At 41.0% G+C, this 22,016-nt stretch overlaps 1 protein-coding gene and 1 long non-coding RNA gene across 4 annotated transcripts in view; both read left to right on the forward strand.

Annotated features, from left to right (window-relative positions):
* The window catches only part of LOC123361733, a 36,241-nt gene extending 33,234 nt beyond the window's left edge, over positions 1–3,007 (forward strand). Inside the window, exon 3 of the long non-coding RNA XR_006576210.1 lies at positions 2,888–3,007. This is a non-coding gene — a long non-coding RNA (uncharacterized LOC123361733). The remainder of the gene's footprint in view (positions 1–2,887) is intronic.
* A 5,003-nt stretch (positions 3,008–8,010) lies between these two features.
* Positions 8,011–22,016, forward strand: part of CHODL (chondrolectin) — a 50,588-nt gene continuing 36,582 nt past the window's right edge. The window contains exon 1 of one of the 3 annotated variants that reach the window (XM_044981455.1): positions 8,011–8,320. In XM_044981455.1, coding sequence (XP_044837390.1) covers positions 8,230–8,320 — 91 coding nt within the window. In that variant the 5' untranslated portion in view covers positions 8,011–8,229. The remainder of the gene's footprint in view (positions 8,321–22,016) is intronic. The other 2 variants (XM_044981449.1, XM_044981446.1) reach the window with 2 other exon arrangements.

Raw genomic sequence — 22,016 nt, forward strand, 5'->3', positions numbered from 1 at the left:
CTACTGCTCCCTAGAGAAGGTAGGCAGGGAGTGTGTGGGAAGGGAAATGGGAGGAGCCTTGGCTTCATCCTGAACCATGCTAGCCAGCACAGCCTAGTCAGCATTGGGAGGGTAGTGTTTTGCTGCTGGCCTGTATCACACTACAGCTGGGAGCTGCACTCACTGGGAGCGAGCCTCCTAGCCCGGGCAGAGAGACTCTAGAAAATCTCAAGGTAGTGGCCTAAAAATAGCTGAGTGGATGTTATGGCTCCAGCAGACACTCAGGCTACCCACCTGAGCTCAGAAGCAGGGAGTAAGATGGGCTCAGGAGCCCAAGCTGCTGCCTGAGCCACAACTTCCACACTGCTACTTTTAATGCGCTAGCTCGAGCCCCATTAGCGTGAGTCTGTCTACTCAGGCTGGGAGGCTCACTCTCAGCCGCAGTGTAGGACATACTCTCTGAGGCTCAATGCCTCCTGGGGATTGCATCTTACACACAACCTCTTGCTCAGGGCTATGTCTAAAGACACCCTCTAGCCCATAATTAGTAACTGGGCTCTAAACAAGGAATGCATTTTTCAAACACGTTGTCATTACATAATACAGATACATACATTAATTTTGTGGCCGCTACGAGTTTGCTCAAAATCTAATTACTAACTATACTTTAAAGAAAAAAAAGCATATTAGTAGATGAGAGAACTAATTCAAGACAAGTTTTAGGATTCCAATAAAATGGAAAGTAAAACCAAACTTAAAAGTATATAACTGTGGAATTTACTATTTTAACTGAAGGTCTGTAGGTTATAACTAAGCCTAAGATTTAGTCACAAGTATTTCTAGTAAAAGTCATGGATGGTTCACAGACAATAAACAAAAATTCACAGCCCCTGACCTGTCCATAACTTTTACTATAAATACCCCTGACTAAATCGTACCTGCAGCCTTAGTTTTTACAGGCTTCCTGTGGTTTTCAATGGACACTCTCTGACTGACACTTCTGTCTGACTTTTTTTTATTAACCTAGCATTGCTACATGTAGCATCTAAGAGGATTATAACTGAAAGAAATTGAATTACTTTATGCCCTTGGCAGCACTTTGTGCTCATTGTGTTCCATGTACAGCCAGTTAGACACCTATCGTGCAAAGAGTTATGCATGTGTTTAGCTTTATGCATGTGAGTACTCCCCTTGACTCAGTGAAGCCATGTACATGGACAAATATAAACCCATACTCAAATTATTGTAGGATCAGGTCCTTAGTTATTAGTTAGTTATGATATTTGGGTGATTTTTTCCAATAGTAACAAGGAGAAAAACAATATTTAAAAAATATAATAATGTTATAATGCCACAGAAACTGGCAGAGAGATCCAGGGACAAGTGAAGTAGTTGAAACAGTTTTTTAAAACTGGCTAGAAGTCAGATTAACAGTGTCCATTTAAAAGAATTTAATAGATTCTTCAGATGAGAGTTGGGTGAATTTGGTAAACACATGGAAAAAACAAAGGCAATTGTGGATAGTGCATGATTTTAGGGCAGATTAAAGAAGAGCTCAGAAATGAGTAGGGAAAACTAATAAGAAGATGGAAAATAATCTTTGATGATAAATAAGGTAAATATATAGCAATCACTGGTGTTTCTAATGAACTTGTATGAAAGTGACATGTAAGCCACACCTTTTTGCTGCATCTAATGGACCTGGCAAAATGGTGCCAGGACTGAAGAAAAGTCATCCCTTTTAAATGAGGACTTCCTGTACACTCACAATTTAATTTTCTTTCTTTTTGGACTTGTTTAGTGATAGATACTGCCACCCTTCCTGACTGACATCAAGTAGTGTCTTACAACTGAGGTTGGCAGAATTTTGTCTTTAATATGTACCAAATAAAAAGCAAGAAAGAGGGAAATATTATATTTAACCATAAATATTATACAGTAAAATACTGTAATATGTAGTAAAATGCTAATTAATTCAAACACAGATTTTTTTCTGAAAGTTACAGAAACAAAAGAGTGAGGTTCTTGTAGAGAAACAGTGAAAGCCTTCATGCCACCTTGTCAGTGCTGGTACCTAAAGTTAGTCACCTCCATCTATATTTAGGCACTTAAATAAGCTTTTATTTTTGGGCCCAGCTTTAGGCATCCAGTATGAAATGTATGTATGCCAGAAAGGGCCATTAGATTATTTAGTATGACCAGCTGTACAACACAGGCCATAGAATGTCACCCAATTTTTCCTGTATTGAGACCAATAACATGGGTTTGACTACCAGAAAGGCATCCAGTCTTCATTTGCAAGTTAGGAACCTAAATACTTGTGAAGATCGAGGTCATGTGAGTTGTCCAAATAGTAGCCTGCTATTTTTCAGCTAACCTGAAGTCTCTGCCCAAGTCTCAAAATGAGAAAATTAAACATGGTAACGTGGCAAAGTAAATGATGTAATATAAAGAGTACTCCAGTATTTAATACATTTTAAAGAAATGTCTCCTAGAGGAATTAGCTATAACAATTTTGGAAAGCACTAAGTCTGCATTTGAGATAGGTTAGATACCTTAAAAATGAACTAGAATTGTAGATATCCTGGGTATTGACTTCTTGAAACACATGTGGTTAGTTTGCCACTCTGAATATAAATAACGCCATATATTGAACTTCTGTGCTGCTCAATGATTTGGCAACAGTGCTGTGTGCTACAGTATGCATCAGTCAGAAGGAGATCAGGTTGTCGACCAAACTGAGACACCAGCACAGAGTGAACACATTCTGAAAGCAATAAGCTTAGTCTCTCAGGAAAGAAGCAAACTGCTCATTGTCCTTTCAGTAGCCCCAGCTGAACACATACAAAGCTATACAGTTACCAGATCTAGAAGGATCCTAATGTAAATCAATTTTCTGTCACTGAAGGTGGAATCACTGATCCTTATAAAACGGAATATGCCAAAATTATGGAGTGGAATTATGGGTTGGAAAGATGCAGTAATAATGGGCCAGATCTGCTGATGTGAATTGGCATAAATTGAATAGATGAGTAAAACGCATTTGATACAGTACCAAATCCCATCTGCTCCCTTCTTCTATGGGAGGGTAGCAGGTAAGTGTAAACAAGACAAAATGGGGCCTGGAAAGTTTGTGCAAAGGGGAAATATAGAAATGTGGTAGCATCTGATACTAGAAGACAGCCACCAAGAGTCTTCCTCGGAAAATATGTGGAAGAGGAAAAGGGGTGTGTGGCCAGCAAGAAGGTTGGGGGGGGGAAGCGGGGGAAGCCAAGAAACAGTCACTATATGTGGCAAATTCTCCTGACAAAACAGCAGAAAGCATGTCAAATCATCAATTAATGCTGCATAATTTAATAGAGTGCGTTCCTTTTTGTAAAAATCAAGTCCGTCCCAGATGATTTGATTTTTATAAGGGAATGATTTTTACAAGCGGAACTGTAAAGAATAGATGAAACTGACTATTATGTTTTAAACAACTGGCTTTGTTTATTCAACTGAGAAATGTCTCATTTACCATAACTAAATTCTTTAGACTTCAAACATAGATATTCAACATGGAACAAAACCACACCAACATTCTAACTGAGCAACACACTATTACTATATTATTATTACTGAATCAGGTAGCAGGTGTATTTATTCAAGGCAATTATGAATACTGTACAGCATGTTACAGCTTCACACAAAGTGTAGGTTAGCGGAGCTATATACCTCTAAAGGTAAAGATCCAAAGATACAAATTTTAAAAATTGTTCAAATAAACTGCAACAAATATAACATATGAAAGTGCATTACACTGAGTTTTATAGCATAAATATAAATGCAAAACAACAAAATGGATGTTTAGCAGTATTGACTCACATTATTATTTATTTTAGAGTGTCACTTTCTATCCCTGGAGTGGCACGTCTGGCACTGTGAATGCATAATGCAATGGCACAGTCGCTGTTTGATTACAAACTTGTCCGATGTTCCCTGGATCATTGCATGATCCACTACATTGTTAACCAGCTTTTCAAGGCAATGTCGGAGGCTAAAATCATTGAAGCCCCTGTACAACAGGCCATTTGTCAATTTTTTCATCACATCCTTCATTTGGGTCAAGGATGGGACAATTACTTTGTCGTTCAGAGTCCACCCCGGCATCATTTCGGGTTTCACTTCAAATTGTTCTCAGATCTAAGTCACAATCTGTCCTCATCAGAAACAAGTTGTATAACAAAAGCATTGTCATCAATGTCTATCCACTCTTCACATTCGTGTGCACTCAGTTCTCTTGGTGGCTCAATAGCAATTGCATCCCTTATGGGTGCTATGACCAGACCTCCCTTTTTCCAGCAATTCTGGGTTGTTGAAGCATTGACATCACACCAGGCACTTGCAAGCATTAGAATGGCATCTAAAAGACTGATCTTCATGGCAATTTCCATAGCAGTAGCCTGGCTGTCCTTATCATCAGTGTGATGCACCACTATGTGAGCCATTTGCTTGTGATAATTCCCTAATCACATGGCTGAAAGATAGAAGTTGTGTTCTTTGGGAAGAATTCAAGTGGAATATTTCTCAGTGCTACATCTTTCGTCATGTGGTCTGTGCAGTTGTCCCAACTTTCAATCCCAGTCCTTCGGCCGCTCACCGACTAGATACCCCATCATCCATGCAGATGAATTGGCAGCGTAGTGGACTGGACGATGTCTCACATTTTTGAAAGACTGTGGGTTTTGACTTTTTTCCCAATGGTCTTTTTCTTACCAGTCATGGAGCAGTAATTGTTTCTTTAGACTTCTTTCCTTCGTTTATTGTCTGATTTAAAGGCGAGAGTCCCACCAGGTAGGGCTTGAAAGTAAATTTCACTTTCATTTGTATTCAAATGTCTTCACCAGCGAAATCATGTCTCATTTCAATCCACTTGTTTTCTAACCATTCTTCACGTGACCTAATGTCTATGTCTTTGGGCTTCTCCGTGTATTTTCTTAAAAATAATCCCCTCTCAGTTTTTTAAAGGGCTCAAACCAGCCAGTGCTGGCCTTAAAGTCAGTAACGCCCAGATCCACCACTAGTTCTTCTGCTTTCTGCATCACCAACCATTTGCTTGGGCCGGAGGAGGGGGTGTATTTCTTTCTCTGGCATTTCTGATCCACTTTATAAGCGTCACCTCAACCATAGGTGCCTTGCCTGATCACATTCTTTTTCTGTCTCCTTCATTTTGTATGATGCTCTCCTTGTCTTTGAGAATCTTAGACAATATAGGTGGTGCAATGCCCAATGAGCTGTAGTCTTGGGAAGACTATCATAGGACTCCAGGAGGTGGTATTTTTCATCTGCAGAAAGCATTTCTTTTTCCTGCCATGTTGACTCACACATAAACAGGACAACTTGTTTTTTCTACACAGGAATTATACTTTTTGCGTGCTATATGCCTAATAACATGAGATGTGATCAAATTCAGATTCAAAACAGCTTTTTTGGCTTGTTACGTCATTGCACTTGATCAAGTATCGTATTACATGTAGTCAGTTTGCCCTGAAATGATTCTTATAAGTGGATTGCTTGATTCTTACAAGTGGGGTATTTAGCACGGTTAGTATAGGAATGATTTTGTCCCAGTGGTTTTGATCACTATATGTTGTTGATTGTTCTATCAGTAATTCTTATATATGGAATACACTTATGACAGAATCTACTTTAAACTTCCCAATGTGAACCCATATTGGAAGGGTCATGATGGGAACCAGTGGAAGGATGGTAAAGAAGCTAATCATACTGTCAAGTCCTGGGAGTGTGTCTGGAGCTGTGCAGAGGCATGGCAGATACAATTTCAATTCATTGACACTTTATTGGCATAACTTACTATGCAGGTGTTGTCAAAGCAGAAGAAAAAGAAGTCAGACTCTTCAAGTATTGGTGGCATGTACAGCCCATCTTGGATGGAGCTTCACACAATTTTAGGGGTTTCATCCTCTGCATCAGTTTATCATTATCATCCCTTCTCAATTCAGTGGCAGGTTGCTAAATAGCACAATGCAGCTTTTGACATCTCTCTCTCTCCCTTTTCTGCACCATAAGGCCTGGCTTTTCCTCATTGCTCTTTGATGGGACATGCTCTATGATTCCTGATAATTTATAGAAATATCTTCCCCACAATTCTTCAAGTTTACACACATGTGATAAACCTGTGGGGGTTTGGCTGCCATCATTACCTAGATATTTTCAGCATAGCCATGCTTGGGTGGCCACACTCCATCTCTTCCACAATGCCAATAGTGTCAAATGAGGAATGGGTGGAATTTCAGAAGCCATGGAGATCTCTGGTTAAGTTATCTACTTTTGTTTATTTTTGCACAGGAAGCGGCCATATGACCCCATGTGACTATTTTGAGACTGATACACCGTGGCACTATAAACTTGGAAAATACTAGAGACCTCACTAGAAACTTGAAAGCCATAGTGGAAAAGTCTGTATCAGCCAAATAAAAACACAAGTCCTATTATTAAGTAATAAAAAAAAGTTGGGAACAAAATGCTGTATATTTTAACTAGATTTCAATTACTGTTTAGAAACCTAACACTGGGTTTTTCAGTATGAAAGACAGTCTCACAGTCTAAAGCAGATAGGAAATCCCTTAAATTTTTGAAAATCCATTCTAAACTGAGATATATGCCTACAAGACCAGTTATAATAACTGTTGAGAGGAAAAGATTTACAAATGTGCCATATACATGGTTAGTAGCTGGAATCTGAGGGACAAGTCCTCAAAGAATTTGTATAGAAGATGTCCACTAAACACGATGGTCTATATTAATCGTGTCCTGTAATAAAATAAACCACTCACAAGTACTGTACACACATAAGCAAAACAGTTGAGACCATAATCCCAAACAAAAAGGCATTGGGGGTGTTCTTTTAAAGTGTTATAAACATAATTATACATAATGTATCAAAATAGTAATCTGAATGTGGCCACAGTAGCCTAACAGAGAGCATGAGAGATTCTCTTTTACAAAAATAAGTAGAAAATACATGTTTATTCATATTCTTATGGAGAAAAACCCTTAATGGCAAAAAATCTTTACACACTTAATAGAGATAATCGCTATAGGGCTTTACGGTCTGGTCCCGAATATAATGAACTCTATGATAAAGTTCTCATTGATATTAATGGTTCAGGCTCAAATCCCTGTAGTGTAGGGGATCTACAGAAATTATTACAAATCTATGGAGAGTGACATGCCTGCTGCAGAATTCTATAGTTTGGCTAAAAACTATCGAGCTAGGGATTTCATTCTCTAGTTGTTTCTATAGGACATTTCCATGGTGGTATAGCACAGTATGACTTTAAGATCTAGATATGGGCCAAATGAAAAGCCCTGATTTGAATCCCCCTCCCTGAAATATGGATGGGGATGGCTGAGTATCTCTCTTGGGTGGTGGCTTACAGGGAAAATCCCATATGGTTCTCTACGGTCTGTTTCCATAACCATTCAACCAGGAAACCTGTTTGGCTGAGATCCAGTTCCAGAATGCAGGAAAATCCTGCCCGGGATTGAATGCCCCCATCCATCTTGCCAGGTATCCGAGCAGTGAAGCAATACAGAGCAGCTAGGAGTAAACTGACCCCCTAGCCTGCCACTTCCCTGCACATTCAGCAGTTTGACAAGGAAAGGGAGCCAGCCTCCTGCCAGACTGTGATGGCAAGGCTGACACGGGTGTATGCAAATCGACCCCGAAGCGCCGGGCTCCCGCCTGCCGCTCAGGGAGGTGGAGGGGCTGCTGCGGAGTCCCCCCTGCTGGAGCGCGCTGGGTCCCGCTCGGGGCCATAAGAACCGCGGCGCTGCGCGTGGGGCGGTTCACAGCGGTCCGGAGGGGGCTGGCGGCAGCAGCAGCAGCAGCAGCAGGAATCGATAGTCTGGGGCTGGGGTTTCCCAGGCACAACGCCTCGGGCTGGCTATATAACAGGGAGCGTCCACACCCCTCTCAGCAGCAGGAGAGCGGCGCAGGCAGGGCGAGGCGCCGGGGGAGAGAGCCCGGAGAGGGGGGACTGGGCAGCCAGGGGGCAGCGGGCTCCTCCGGCCAAGGGAAATGCGCGGAGCTGCCGCGGCTTGGGCGCTCTGAGAGCTCGCGGTGCTGCTGCGAGCGGGGGGGACCTGTGGCTGCTGGAGCATCTCCGGAGGGGGGAGCAGTGGCTGCAGGTGCAGCAGCCCGGGCTTGGTGCCGCCTTTGTTTCGTGCTGGGACCCTGCCGTCGCTATGAGCGCCTCTCCCTCCAGAGTGATCCCCCTGCTGCTGGGGGCCGCGATGCTGTGGGGGCCGAGCTGCCTCTCCCTGCGAGTCCTCAGCGGTGAGTGAGCCAGAGAGGGAGGGCGGGCGTGGGGAGCTCCCCTCCGAGGCTGCCCGGCGGACACTGGGAAGGGAACTGTCTGCCCAGCTGCAGCCGGTGAGGGCCAAATCTGCCAGCCAGCCCCGCTGAGCCAGACCTTACTCAGACAACACTCCCACTGACTGCAGCGCGAGCTGGGCCTGGCGGGGGCTGCTGCTGCCGCTGCTGCCGCCGGAAACCTGGTTTGATTCGGGAAAGGGCAGAAGGCAGGATTTATTTAACGGGGGTAGGGCTAAACCATGCGTTCCCCACTCTGGCCGAACTTCCACTGAAGTTTTGGCGGAAGCAGGACTGGAGGAGCTAGCCTGAGAGTTCAGCTTCGAAGAGGTCCAGCTAGTGCTTCTAACCCACTTCCTCTCTCTGTCATCACCTTTCTAACGGCCCCCATCAGCACAGGAGCCAAAGCTGGAAGACACCGTCTGTTTAGGGACAAATCCTGACGTTCTTCCTCCGTCCCTTATACAGGCAAACCCCCCTGAAGTCAGAGCTAAGACTAAGGGAAGACTGCAGGATCTGGCATTGCTCACAATAGCCCCCGAGAGTCTTGCCTGGGTTAAAGAAATCAGAATATGCTGTTAAATTAGTTAATGGGATAGGGACCGATTAAAAATAAATGTTGTGACAATTCACACTTAGGTGACTAATATGAAGTAATTGTAGATGCTATTTATTCTGTGTTGTCTCTCTTTTGCATTCAATCATTCTGATCAATGAAAACAAGCTAGTCAGATTCACCTTTGTTTATAGTTGTCTTCTGGTCAATTGCACATAAAAGTTCTCATGGGGTGGCAATTGCTGCGGTCTGGATTCCAAATAGCAGTCATTTTTTTAAATTAACTTTCCACTGATTTTTTTTTAAAGAAATAGTTGAAACTTCCTCCATAAAATTAAGACAACATGATAATGATAGTGAAGTTTGATTTTGAAGGTACTGAGATCATCAGTGAGTTAACTTCCTTTACTGGCTGCAAACACAGGAGAGGCTGGTTCTAGAAAAAGAATTAAATCTGGGACTTTTTTTTGTAAATAATGTTGAAGGTTTTGCTTTTATATATAGACATAGTGAAGATGTGAATTTACTGATTGATTTTTGTTTTCTCATAAACTTGAGAAAGTTAGATGGGAAGTGCTCATTAATGTTGGATGCATTGTAGCCAAGCATCCAAGCATTGTGCAGTTTTCCCCTGCACAAGTCTGAAATTCACCTCATGTCCACCTACTGTGCATCTTTTGAGAAGAGATTGTTTGTTGTAACTGTCATTTTTGTAATCTGCATAATGACCAGCTAAATCTAAACAGAGACTGCCAAACTCATTACACTCAAAAGCAAATTTAATTCCAGATCTTCAGAGATGAAAAGCTAGATCAGCAAATCACTATGATACATTATGATCTGCAACCTCCCCAACATAATGTTTTGTAAGGCATTTTTTTCTGCAACTAGAAGACAAGATATTTTTAAACATCTTGCTAAGCTGCAAGATGTCACTATTTTTGTACCTTAAATTAATTATTTTTAAAAGGATAATAAAAGGTACATGCTGCAGCACTTCTTTGTGTAGGATATCTTTATATGCACATCCGTCTTTAGTTATATAGGATTGTTCCTTCTTTTTATGGTAAAGTTAGAAAAGACTAAAAAGAAAACAGCATAAGCTTTTTTGTATTGTGTATGTATCTTCATTTGCATTATCTTTTGTGCTACCCCAAAAGGAAGAAGATGAAAGCATATCTGAAATGTGAGTTCAACCACAGTTCAAGAGGTTTACGATCCAGTTCTGCATTCCTGGCACACTCAGCGTCTGATCCAAAGTCCAGTGAATTCAATGGAAAGATTAACATTGTCTTCAATGGGTTTTGGATCTGAAAGCTGAAGGCAATGGGAATCTTGGATGCACAAGGAATACAGAACTGAGTCCACAGATTGATCCTGATGCATGATGATTTACACTCTTGACTACACTTAAGAACATAAGAACATCCATACTGGGTCAGACCAAAGGTCCATCTAGCCCAATATCCTGTCTTCCAACAGTGGCCAATGCCAGGTGCCTCAGAGGGAATGAACAGAACAGGTAATCATCAAGTGATCCATCTCCCGTCACCCATTCCCAGCTTCTGGCAAACAGAGGCTACGGACACCATCCCTGCCCATCCTGGCTAATAGCCATTGATGGACCTATTCTTCATGAATTGATCTAGTTCTTTTTTGAACCCTGTTATAGTCTTAGCCTTCACAACATCCTCTGGCAAAGAGTTTCACAGGTTGACTGTGGGTTGTTTAAAGAAATACCTCCTTTTGTTTGTTTTAAACAAGCAAATAAGGTTGAAGGTTTTGCTTTTATATATAGACATAGATATAGATGGAGAGACTGAAGATGTGAATTTAGTGATTTAGTTTTGTTTTCCCATAAACTTGAGAAAGTCAGATTGGAAGTGCTAATTAAAGTTGGATGTATTGTAGCCAAGCTGTTGTGCAATTTTCCCCTGCACAAGTCTGAAATTCACTTCATGTCCACCTACTGTGTATCTTTTGAGAAGAGGTTTGAGAAGAGAACCTCTTAAGTTCTTAGTTATAGGAGTTATGTATCAAAATCTTCATGAATGCAGATGAGAATATGCCTCTATACACAGATAGCAGAATGGTGGAAACGGTTTTCATATAAGATGTTACAAATGAAGTAATAGTATAATGATGGCATGTTTATAGAAAACATGGTTTCATTTTTAGTTTTTATTTATTTTGTGCACATTTATTTCGGAGCTGAAAAGTTCAGAATCACTTTTATCTTGTCATGGTGCTAAGTACAGATGCTGTGTGCTGATACTTGCTGTGAGTCAGTAGGTACCTATTGAAGCAAGATTATGAAAGTAGCCATAGCATGCTTTCATTTTTATACACCATTAAAGTTATTTTTTTTCAGGAAACAAGGCCCAAGATGCCATACTTTGGAATAGGGTGACCAGACAGCAAATTTGAAAAATCGGGGCAGGGGTGGGGGGGTGGGGTAACAGGAGCCTATATAAGAAAAAGACCCCAAAATCGGGACTGTCCCTATAAAATTAGGACATCTGGCCACCCTACTTTGGAAGTTCTTGTTATTTGAAAAATCACACTCAGCTAAAGGGCATTCCAAGATGCACCACTTACATTTGCATTGCAACCAGAAAGTTGAACTAGTAGCGTCTGTGTATAGATATGAATAAATGACTATATGTTCTATCATAGGTGCCATCTGGAAACTGAATAATTATAACTGCATTTAGTTTTCATGAGTATTTCTTTTGTGTTATTTTTTTCTAAGGCTGTACCGTATGTCCCATACAAGATTTGAGAACATAATCTTCAAACAGAACTATATCTTTAGTGAAAATTTGTGACTATAATTCATAAAGGACCATCTGTGTCAATAATGTTTTCGAAATCAGGCTACAGTACTTATATTTTTTCAAACTGTGGTTCAAACCATTGTTAGATTCCTATTGAAAGGCACATTTACAACACACTATTTTTCAAACATAAAATTAATCTTGTATGTGATTACGCTATATGGAGTTATTTGTGTAAAAAATACATAAGATTTGAAGCCAGTTGTAAAAAGAAAAAAACATTAAGGGTTGTATTGGGGTTGCAGTAGTCAAAGCTAGCTTAAGTGTGCAGGGGAGCACTATACCAGGCAACAGTGCCCAGAACACAGAGGCTCTGGGGTGCTGAAGGGAAACTCCTCCTTTCTGAACAGGGGCCAAACCCCTGCCCTGCCACATACACTAGAACTGTCTAGTCCTATAGGCAGTGTTAATACTCCTGGGCACTCAGGAAACAGAAGCACCAGCAGAGGTGTGTAGGGTACACTGTGCCATCCTCCTCACTCCCATCTTGCATATCTGCCCATGAGCAGCAACAATTTGGTCTTAGACATGTATGTGTGTATATACACATTAGTCTAAAATATCACAGAAGCAGAACTTCAGATGGCGATGACAAGAGGAACTGGAAAGTTATTAACTTTCATTTTAATATACACCTCTACCCTGATATAACGCTGTCCTTGGGAGCCAAAAAATCTTACTGCATTATAGGTGAAACCGCGTTATATCGAACTTGCTTTGATCTGCCGGAGTGTTCAGTCCCGCCACCCCCGGAGCACTGCTTTACCGCGTTATATCTGAATTCGTGTTATATCGGGTTGCGTTATATCGGGGTAGAGGTGTATCACATTTTTTAGGAATTGTGAATTTCCTCTCCCTCCCATTCCCTCCCCACATCAGTTACATTTTTCTAAGAACTAGAATAGAGAACATTCTTCATTATGGGCTTATGCAATGCCTACTGAAGTCCATGGAAAGACTCCCATTGAGTTCAATAGGTTTTGCATAAGACCTAGTAATAATACTTACATATCGACAAAGTGGTTATGATAAATGGCAAAGACTGTGAAATATAATGACCCCTGCTGTATTAGCATAAGTGGTAGGGATCACAAAAAAGAATGCTCTGCTTTTTAAAATGGCTTTCAGATTTTTGGCTAATTTAGTTCTGTAATGGTTTTCCATTTTTTATCCTTTTCCCTCTAAGTTCGTGCCTCTTACCCACTTGTTAACATATTGTTTTGTGAATAAGATCTAACTAGCTAGAGAAAAGCAATTGGCCTATTACTGTTTTCAGCAGATTTTTCACATTATGATGACACATTAGCCGTAATTATTTTTGATGCACAAGTTGTTAAAGAAAAAAAAAAGTAAGTGCTCTTTACTTTTTAATATAAATGTATTGAGATTTTTTTGTGCGCTATTCTACATCCTCATATGTCAGAATGTCTGCTGTTGGCAGAAAAAGAGGTTTTAAAGGAAAGTAACAAAGTAGGGGTAGGAAAAACTGCTGAGTGGTACATAGTCTGCATTGCTGTCCCATGACATCATAAAGAACAAGAAGTGATGATAATGCAGTTTGCAAAGATGCAATTACTTTAAGTATCTATTGGGCAGGAAAGAAGCAAACTAATCTTATTACTAACCATTTAACAACCTATGTATTAATCATAGTCAGTATACCTTAATGACTGATGTTTGCTGTCATTTTATGTTTCCTTTTTAAATTATGACATTTTTCTTTACTATGGCAAGGCATGTGACAGTAGATTAAATATTAACATGGAATTTTAAAGCAATATATTTATTTGAATGGGGAAATATTTGGATGTATAAAGTATTTCCTAAGGTGAGAAAAATTAACATGCAGCAGATAAAGAAACAGCATAATTGCTCTTAAATTCTAGGGCTATTTACTTCAAATGTCTTTAAGAATAGTTTTTGTTCATTTATGCAGTTTATGATCTGATTTGCTAAAATACTACATTCTATGTGTGATGCTCAAAGCGGTTAGATGGTTAACGATGCATATTTTTGTACAGGATAACAAAATGAATAGAGATAAAGCCAATCCCTGTGTAAATAGACACAATTTCATTGACTTCAATGGCTTCCTTGCACCATCGCTGAAACTGGCTCACTGCGTTTTAATCAAGATATTTTTGAAATGACAATATCTGTGTTATTTTTTTAAGATAATTTTTTGCAAGACTGTTAGGTTTAAAGGAAATTTGAAACAGTATGTAAAACAGTGTGTTTGTTTTTTTAAAAAGAAGGCTAGTAACCTAGCCTAGGAAAGATATCCTACCATGTTTTTGGTATTTTTCATATTGGTGAAAGTATGGTAGCTTCAGGGCCTGGCCCACGAGAGGTATCACTAGCAGTACTGGATGGCCTTCCAGGGAGAGCTGAGTGACTTTCACCTGTAGCAGAAAAACCCACCATATACTATACAGTGGCATGGCTGTTGCTACTGAACAGTGCCCACTCATGCTTCACCAATTAACAACACAAATTGCAGCTTTCTAGTTGCAGGTCCCTATTCAACTAATTGCTTAAACTGGGGTTTTCAAAGGGGTGTGAGGGAATGAGTGGGAATGCCCAACTCCCACTCAAAGGCGGGCACCTAACTCCCTTAGGCGTCATTGGAAATCTTAGCCTTAAACATGTACTTTAATGGATAAGGCAATGGCTTTCTAAGTCGGAGATTGTGGGTTCATGTCCCATCTGGGGTGAAAACTACTTTCTTGAGGGGGATAGCTCAGTGATTTGAGCATTGACCTGCTAAACCCAGGGTTGTGAGTTCAATCCTTAAGGGGGCCATTTAGGGATCCAGGACAAAAATCTGTCTGGGAATTGGTCCTGCTTTGAGCAGGGGGTTGGACTAGATGACCTCCTGAGGTCCCTTCCAACTCTGATATTCTATGATTCTATGAAACATTGACTTCATTGGGACTATTGACATGCTTAAGTATTTTGCTGAAACAGGACAAAGACTGGAGAATCTATTCAGTAAACAAAAATACTTCTCATAAGCATAACCAAGGAATAAGGCAACATTATGTGGCAAGGTAGCCTATGTTAAGTACACTGGAAATGTCTGTACTTTGGTCCGGCAAAATATGTGGAGTATATGGACACTATACCAAAATACACCTCTACCTCAATATAACGCTGTCCTTGAGAGCCAAAAAATCTTACCGCGTTATAGGTGAAACCGTGTTATATTGAACTTGCTTTGATTCACTGGAGTGTGCAACCCTTCCCCCCCCCCCGGAGCACTGCTTTACCACGTTATATCCAAATTCATGTTATATCGGGAGGCATTATATCGAGGTAGCGGTGTACATAGTTTGTATAATCTTAGATGCTTTGATGAAAGGGTTAAGACCTGGTTGGGTAGGTCAGGAGTATCCTCCTCAGGGAGTTATTTGATTCTTGGTGTAATCTGTTCTATTTTCAAAGTGAATGGATAAAGTATTTTAAAGAGATATTTACATGAGTTTCAGGGATCATAGTCATCTTTGTCGGGGATGATTTTGCAGTATCAGAACTGAAGGTGAACCCCATCAGAGGGTGGGAATCTACTTCAGTTTAGTGGCAGAGACTTGAACAGGAGCTCCCAAAAGCCTTTTCCCATGCCTCATGGCACAGTAATAGTTAAAGCAAGTAAAGATGAACCTGGCTATGTGGAATACTTGTGTGCGTGTTGGTCATTTTACAGCTATGCTCTCGGGGCGAGGTAAAATGAATATAATTGGACTCAAATGAGCAAGTCACACCTTCCAGAACAACTTTTCCTTTTGAATAATCTCTCCTCACTCTCCCTTGGATGAACTACACTGCACACTAAGGCTGGGTTTGTGGGACCCAGGCTAGTGGACTTGGTGTTTCTAGGCCCATACCTGAGCAGCATTGTAAACCTGTGTTTACAATTGCTGGACCTGGGTGTCGCAGCTGCGCTGAGCTGGCCGTACTGCATTATGCAGGTCTTCTGGCTTGGGTCTGTGGCTTGAGCTGCATTCACACTACAAAGTAACAGGGCTTAGACCTGAATCACAGCAGGAACTGTGTTCTGACCCATCCCCCTAGCAGAGTCCTAGGACCACATCCTGAGTGCTTGCTGATCCAAGTTAAACTGATTTATTTGTGGGCAAAATAGGGGCGTGGGCTGAAACCTGAGTCAAAGCCTGGGCTTAGTGTGCAGTGTAGACATACCCTAAGGCAGTGTTTCTCAAACTGGGGCTGCTGCTTGTGTAGGGAAAGCCTCTGGCAAGTTGGGCCAGTTTGTTTACCTGCCCCGTCCGCAGGTCTGGCCAATCGCAGGTCCCACTGGCCGTGGTTCACTGCTCCAGGCCAATGGGGGCTGCTGGAAGCGGCGGCCAGTACGTCCCTTGGCTCGTGCCACTTCCAGCAGCCCCCACTGGCCTGCAGCGGTGAACACGAGCGGCGGCCCCAGTTTGAGAAACACTGCTGTAAGGAAGGGGTGCCCAATCTTATTACACAGGAGGGCCACATAAACCTAAACACAACCTTGTGTCGGCCAAACAGATTCTACATATTTTAATAAGATTTAAAGTCACCTGTATTGATTTATATTTTAAGTCAGCTTGTTTCATATGTATGTAGATAGGTTGTTTCTATGTATAGTATTGTCTGTTTACACACTCATGTAAACTAAAATGATGTAAACATGACAACAAAAGGCTAATGAATTGGCCAGTAGTTTTTTGTGTTGAAGCAGGCAGCGGGCCTTATGAAATACTCTGGTGGGCCGTGTAGGGTCCACAGGCCATAGGTTGGGCACCCCTGCCCTAAGGGGCTAGCAGCAACTTAACCACAAGAGTTTCTGCAGGATCCAACAATCTTCCCCAAAGCTCATTAGATTTAAATGAATGCTTAATATTCTCTTGCTTGTAGAAAAGTCATATCCTATTGTCATTGACAGAAAAGTAGGAACTTTTAGCGGTACACAACAGTTACTGTAAACTGAAGGAGTCTCTGCCTTACTATCACAAAAGGCCATATACACATTGTTTAAGGTTAAAAGTTACCCCCCACCTGAGTTTTGGCTTTATTACTAAGGGTAACTCAAACTAAACATAACAATATAAACTCCAACCTATGCCTTCTCCTCAGATATGACTTCACCAACATTCCTACCTTGGGCCCCACCTGCCCGAGGCCCTAACTTCCCCTCTAAAGAGCTATTCCCACCTCTCTTATATACAGTGTGGAGTTTAACAAGCCACACCTGCATCACTGAGTGAGCAGGGATTAATTTACAGGACCCAGAATCTAAAAGGTATGCAGGCATCCAACTCCAATTGATTTCGCTGGAAGTTAGAAGCCTAAATAACTTTGAAGCTCTGGGTCCAGCTACCAGGGTGGAGTCACAGTAGAATCCAGCCACCCTGTCACACTCCAGGATCATAGTATATCCCATATTCTTGCTGGATAAAGCCAAACCCATGCCCCTGCTTACATGCACAGTCAGTGCGGAGTTGACTGCATATGACATTTCATGCATCTTTCAGATAACACAAAGATGCAAATGAAAATGCTAGTATTTGGGACATCATGCTGGTTTATGTTACGCCTGGAGAATGTTAGGTTCATAAACCCAGGAAGAGATAGTACTAATCCCCATATATTTTACATGCACGTGCGTATGCACACACACACACACACACACACACACATACACACACAATTTTATCTGACAGACATAATGTAGATAACCTTTATTTAATAAATAATCCAGATTAATTGAACTCAAATTGCTAAGAAGTGGAAAAATCATTTCTATTTCAGTGAAATGAAACCATGCACAAGGCAACTCAACAAAATGGATGGTTCTCATATGAAATATGACTTATATTGAAAAATGATTGATCACCTACATTAAACTTAATGGCTGGGATTTTAAGTATCATTTGCTTATAAAAGCAGAAAGAGGGAATAAGAAACATGTTTTGATACTGCAAAAATGTACACAAGTACCTACGTTTATGCATGTGACATGTCCTATTGAGTGAGATTATGCAGCCATTAAAATTAAGTATGTATGTAAGTGTTTTCAGGATTGGGGTCAGGGGAATAGATATATTCACTGCTCCCCTGGCTGTCACACGTATGTTGTCTAAGCTATTTAGACCCTGCAGTTTCTGCCAGTGGCTTCTCTCATAATGCTTACCACAAGCTATTATGTAGGCATACTATGTCTGGCTAAAAAAATGTCTCGGAAGTCGATTCTGGAATGAATTGCTACACTGAGATTTAAGAGATGGAAAAAAGACCTGTCTTTGTCAGTCTCTCTGTCAAAACAAGAAATTTCTATGAGAGTTTTTAAGTGTTTTCCCCAGGCTTTAGTGTTAAATGGCTCACGTTATGTGGGCTTCCATAGCTTGTCTTTGAAATGTATACCATGGCCTAATTCATCATTTCCCAAACTTTTGAAAGCTGAGACTCCTTCAGGAAAATGAAATGAATCACATCTCTGTGAAACCCTGCCATGTTTTGCTAAAGGCCTACCCAAAGTGAGCGGTCATTAAGGATAGATCACGTCGATGTTCTTATCTTATGATTCTGCCTCTTATTTCTTATATGCTTTGATAATTAAAGGATTATCTTTAGCACCTAGGCTAGCAACCATTGAAATGAATGGGGCAGTTCACACCTGAGATGTATAGTTTCAGGCTCTCTGTAAACGTTGGCAGATATTGCTGCATCAGTTACACTTGGGAAACATTTTTCAATGTTTTCTACACAAATGTAATTTTTAAAAAAGGGAAAGCTGAGATACTGGAAAACAAATTACAGACCAGTCTACACTACATGCCCACACCCTTAACTAGTCCTTCCCATCCCTCTCAGTCTGTTGGGGAGGGATGAGCATGCCCTATACTTTGTGAAATGCTAGGCTAGATGATCTTGTTTTAAGAAGTTCTGCCCTAATATTCAAGCTCACGGATGCTGCTCAGTTTCAATGCACAGGAGCAGGCTGCATTGAGCACAAGGACTATGCAAGGCTAGCATCTATAGTGGCACTTTCTCTTCAAAGGGAGGAGGGAATTTATAAGGGTATGAGACTATGGGGTATGAGTTTATAAGGGTTTATGAAATTATAAGGGTATGAGACTCATTTTCTCTACAGGATGCAGGAGAGCTGGACCTACACAAGATAGTGGAGAGCACATGCTACAATTTGCACCAAGCTGGTACAGTCACTGTGCTCCCAGAACTCTGGGAGGTGTTTTGACTGCGTGAGGCACAAGAATCTCAGGGTGCCCCCTGTGACGTTGCACTCCATATGATTTTATGAAAATATGCTCATGAGTATGAATATAATGTAACTGGAATATGCTTCATGCAAAATAACTCTTGTAAGATATAATTACAAAGCTTATAATCTACTGAGTGTGGTCATCCTATTTGTAGAAATGTACCACTCTTGTATCTGAAACTAGAACTATAAAATATAACTCTGAGGGCCTATTGTAATTATGCAAAGTGTGGGCCATTAATGGTGATTTGGAACCTTGATGGCTCCCATTAACAGGGGCCATTGACTGTGATGGTTCTGTTTGCAGGCAGGCCTTCCTGCGAGTCAGGCTGGGAGGAATGAAGGCTTGGAGTCTTACAGTGACATGTGATCATGTCACATGAACTGGAATCCATCTTTAACCTGGTGCTTTTCCATTGAGCAGGAAGGGTGGGAACCCAGAGGGACAAAGGATTCCCACCTTCTTCAAAAGATATATAAGTGGGCGGAACAGAACAAAGTGGCAGGCATCATGAGAAATCCCATAACTACCCCCTGAGCTGGAACAAGGGCTGTACCAGGGGAAAGGATTGTGCCCAGACCTTGGGTCTGTGTTGGAGTAGACTGGTATGTCTGTCTCAGCAAGACAGGGTGCTGGACTCCCAGACTGGCAGGAAAGCAAGGGCAGAAGTAGTCTTGGAGCAGAAGTTGGCAGTTCCCAAGGGGGTTTCTGTGATCCAACCCATCACACCCCCATAACAGGGATGGTGCTGCTGTACACTGGCCCTTTATGTGGTGGGTGTCTGCCATGACCAGTCCTATGATTTATAATCACAAGGCCTATTTGGTCAGAAAGCAGTAAAATGCATTTATTACAACTAGAGCTAAATGGGTCTCACATTTCCAATTTATGCAATGTTAAATATATAGCGCAGAACTAATGCCAAAAATATACATTTTCCACTTAGATGAAAAAGCAAAACTGTCACATTTTAATAGCATTTTTTTTTTGCCATATCTATCAGGAAATACCTCATGGATTCTTTTTCTTCATAAAGCATACCTCTTACACCAATGAATAAAACCATGTTTAATTTGTTCTTTCAAAATAGATATCCATTTCTTAGTTGAGGCAGCATTTACCGTGTATTGATTCAGGTAATTGTGATGGTATGCTTTTTCTGCAGGGGTAATCTACGAACGCTGAAATATTGATTAGCTTGTTCTAATAAGAATTAGACATCGTCACTTCCTTCCATCTCCTCTAGATCTAGGTTTAGACGTATGCAACATACCTCTGTATTGAGAGTTTAAGGTGCAAATGAAGTGGTCTGCTCTTCCCTTTGATCAGCGTGCATAGCTCCCATTAGTGCTGAGGGGAGATCATTATAAGTAGGGCCCTATGAAATTCACAGCTGTGAAAAATGCATCATGGACTGTGAAATCTGGTCTCTCGCATGAAATCTGGTCTTTTGTGTACTTTTACCATATGCAGCATTTCTCAAACTGGGGGTCCCAACCCAAATGCTATTTTAAAGGAGCTGCAGTATTGTCACCCTTACTTCTATGCTGCCTTCTGAGCTGCATGGCCTGAAAGCATCACAGAAGTAAGGGTGGCATGGCATGGAGGGGTGTCGTCACTTTTTTGCGGGGGTGCTATCATGGGCTTTACATGTTTATATTTTGTCATTTAAAAATACGTATTCATGCTTTGTTAAGATTTAAATATCTGAAGCTGTGAAATTCAAGATTTTAAAAATGCTATGACTGTGAAATTTACGAAAATGGATCATGAATTTGGTAGGGACATGATTATAAGGTTTGATATTACTCCTTTCAGCATATGGTGAGTGTGTGTGCAATGCCCTGTATCTTAGGAAATTTGATTCTGCATATCTTATGCACAAAGACCAGCTAGTGCTGGAAGCACACCCTCCCAAGTTTTGAGAGTTCAGATAAAGTGGAATCTGGATTGGATCCAAATCTTTTTTGTTCAGCAAAACAAAAACCTAACCACAAACCACTGAACTTTTGTAAAATGAGAAAAACATGTTCGTGGCTAGCTTTTCTCTAATATACACAGTAAATGATTTCCCAAGATCTATACCAATGCACATTGCAGACAAAGATCTATTTTGTTTTCATATAACATGGCAAATGCATTTTTAGGATGAATGTTCCTTAATAGCATTCAGAAGTATGTCCTTACTAAGTCTAGCCTGTATTTGCATGCAACCTTATTCAGTAATCCCACTGGGTTTCAAACTACGCGGGGCTGGATGAGACCAGTATGGGGATGGCAGAATCCATGGAACAACTAGGTGCTGAAGAAAGTGGTGCTGGTGACTACAGAACACACTCTGACACCTGAGTCAGTACTGCCCCAGTGCCCCAGGCAGTGAGTGCTAGTATTAGAGGACACTGTACCGATGGAACATTCATCTTTCAGATTATTTTATATTGATCACCCCAACATATGCTAGGAGCCTCACAAAAATGAGTAAGGACACTTGTCTGTCCCTTGACATAACAAATGAGGATCACAGATAGAAAGGGGTGAGAGGAAGGATGTGGGTGACAAAAACTGATTGGGGTAATAATACGAAATTCAAGTCTTGACCTATTTGAGACTATTAAAAATCCCATGGCATGTTTCATAAAAGGAGGAGGTGCTGACTTGACCTCATTGTCTCTTGTGTAAGTATACTTTCTGCCTATCTAAACTAAATCCCCTCTACAGTGTCAATGGGACACAGTATTGTTTTTCTGCCTGCTGTCTTTAGCCATTGTATAGAGTATTGCTCTGCACAACTAAACAGTTGGAGTGATCCCTAGAGTTGGCAGTATTTCACTGGTGCCTGGTGATCTTTACTACACATGACCCTTTCCTAATGCCCAGGGGTATCATGAGGACTAATTGACTATAGTCAGATTGTGACTGGCCCTTGCATTGGGGATGAGAACCAGAAGATTAACCCTTCTTTATTAATTATTTTACTTATGATGATATCTAGGACTAATCAA

This window comes from Mauremys mutica, chromosome 1, assembly GCF_020497125.1.
Source record: "Mauremys mutica isolate MM-2020 ecotype Southern chromosome 1, ASM2049712v1, whole genome shotgun sequence".
Lineage (NCBI taxonomy): Eukaryota > Metazoa > Chordata > Testudines > Geoemydidae > Mauremys > Mauremys mutica.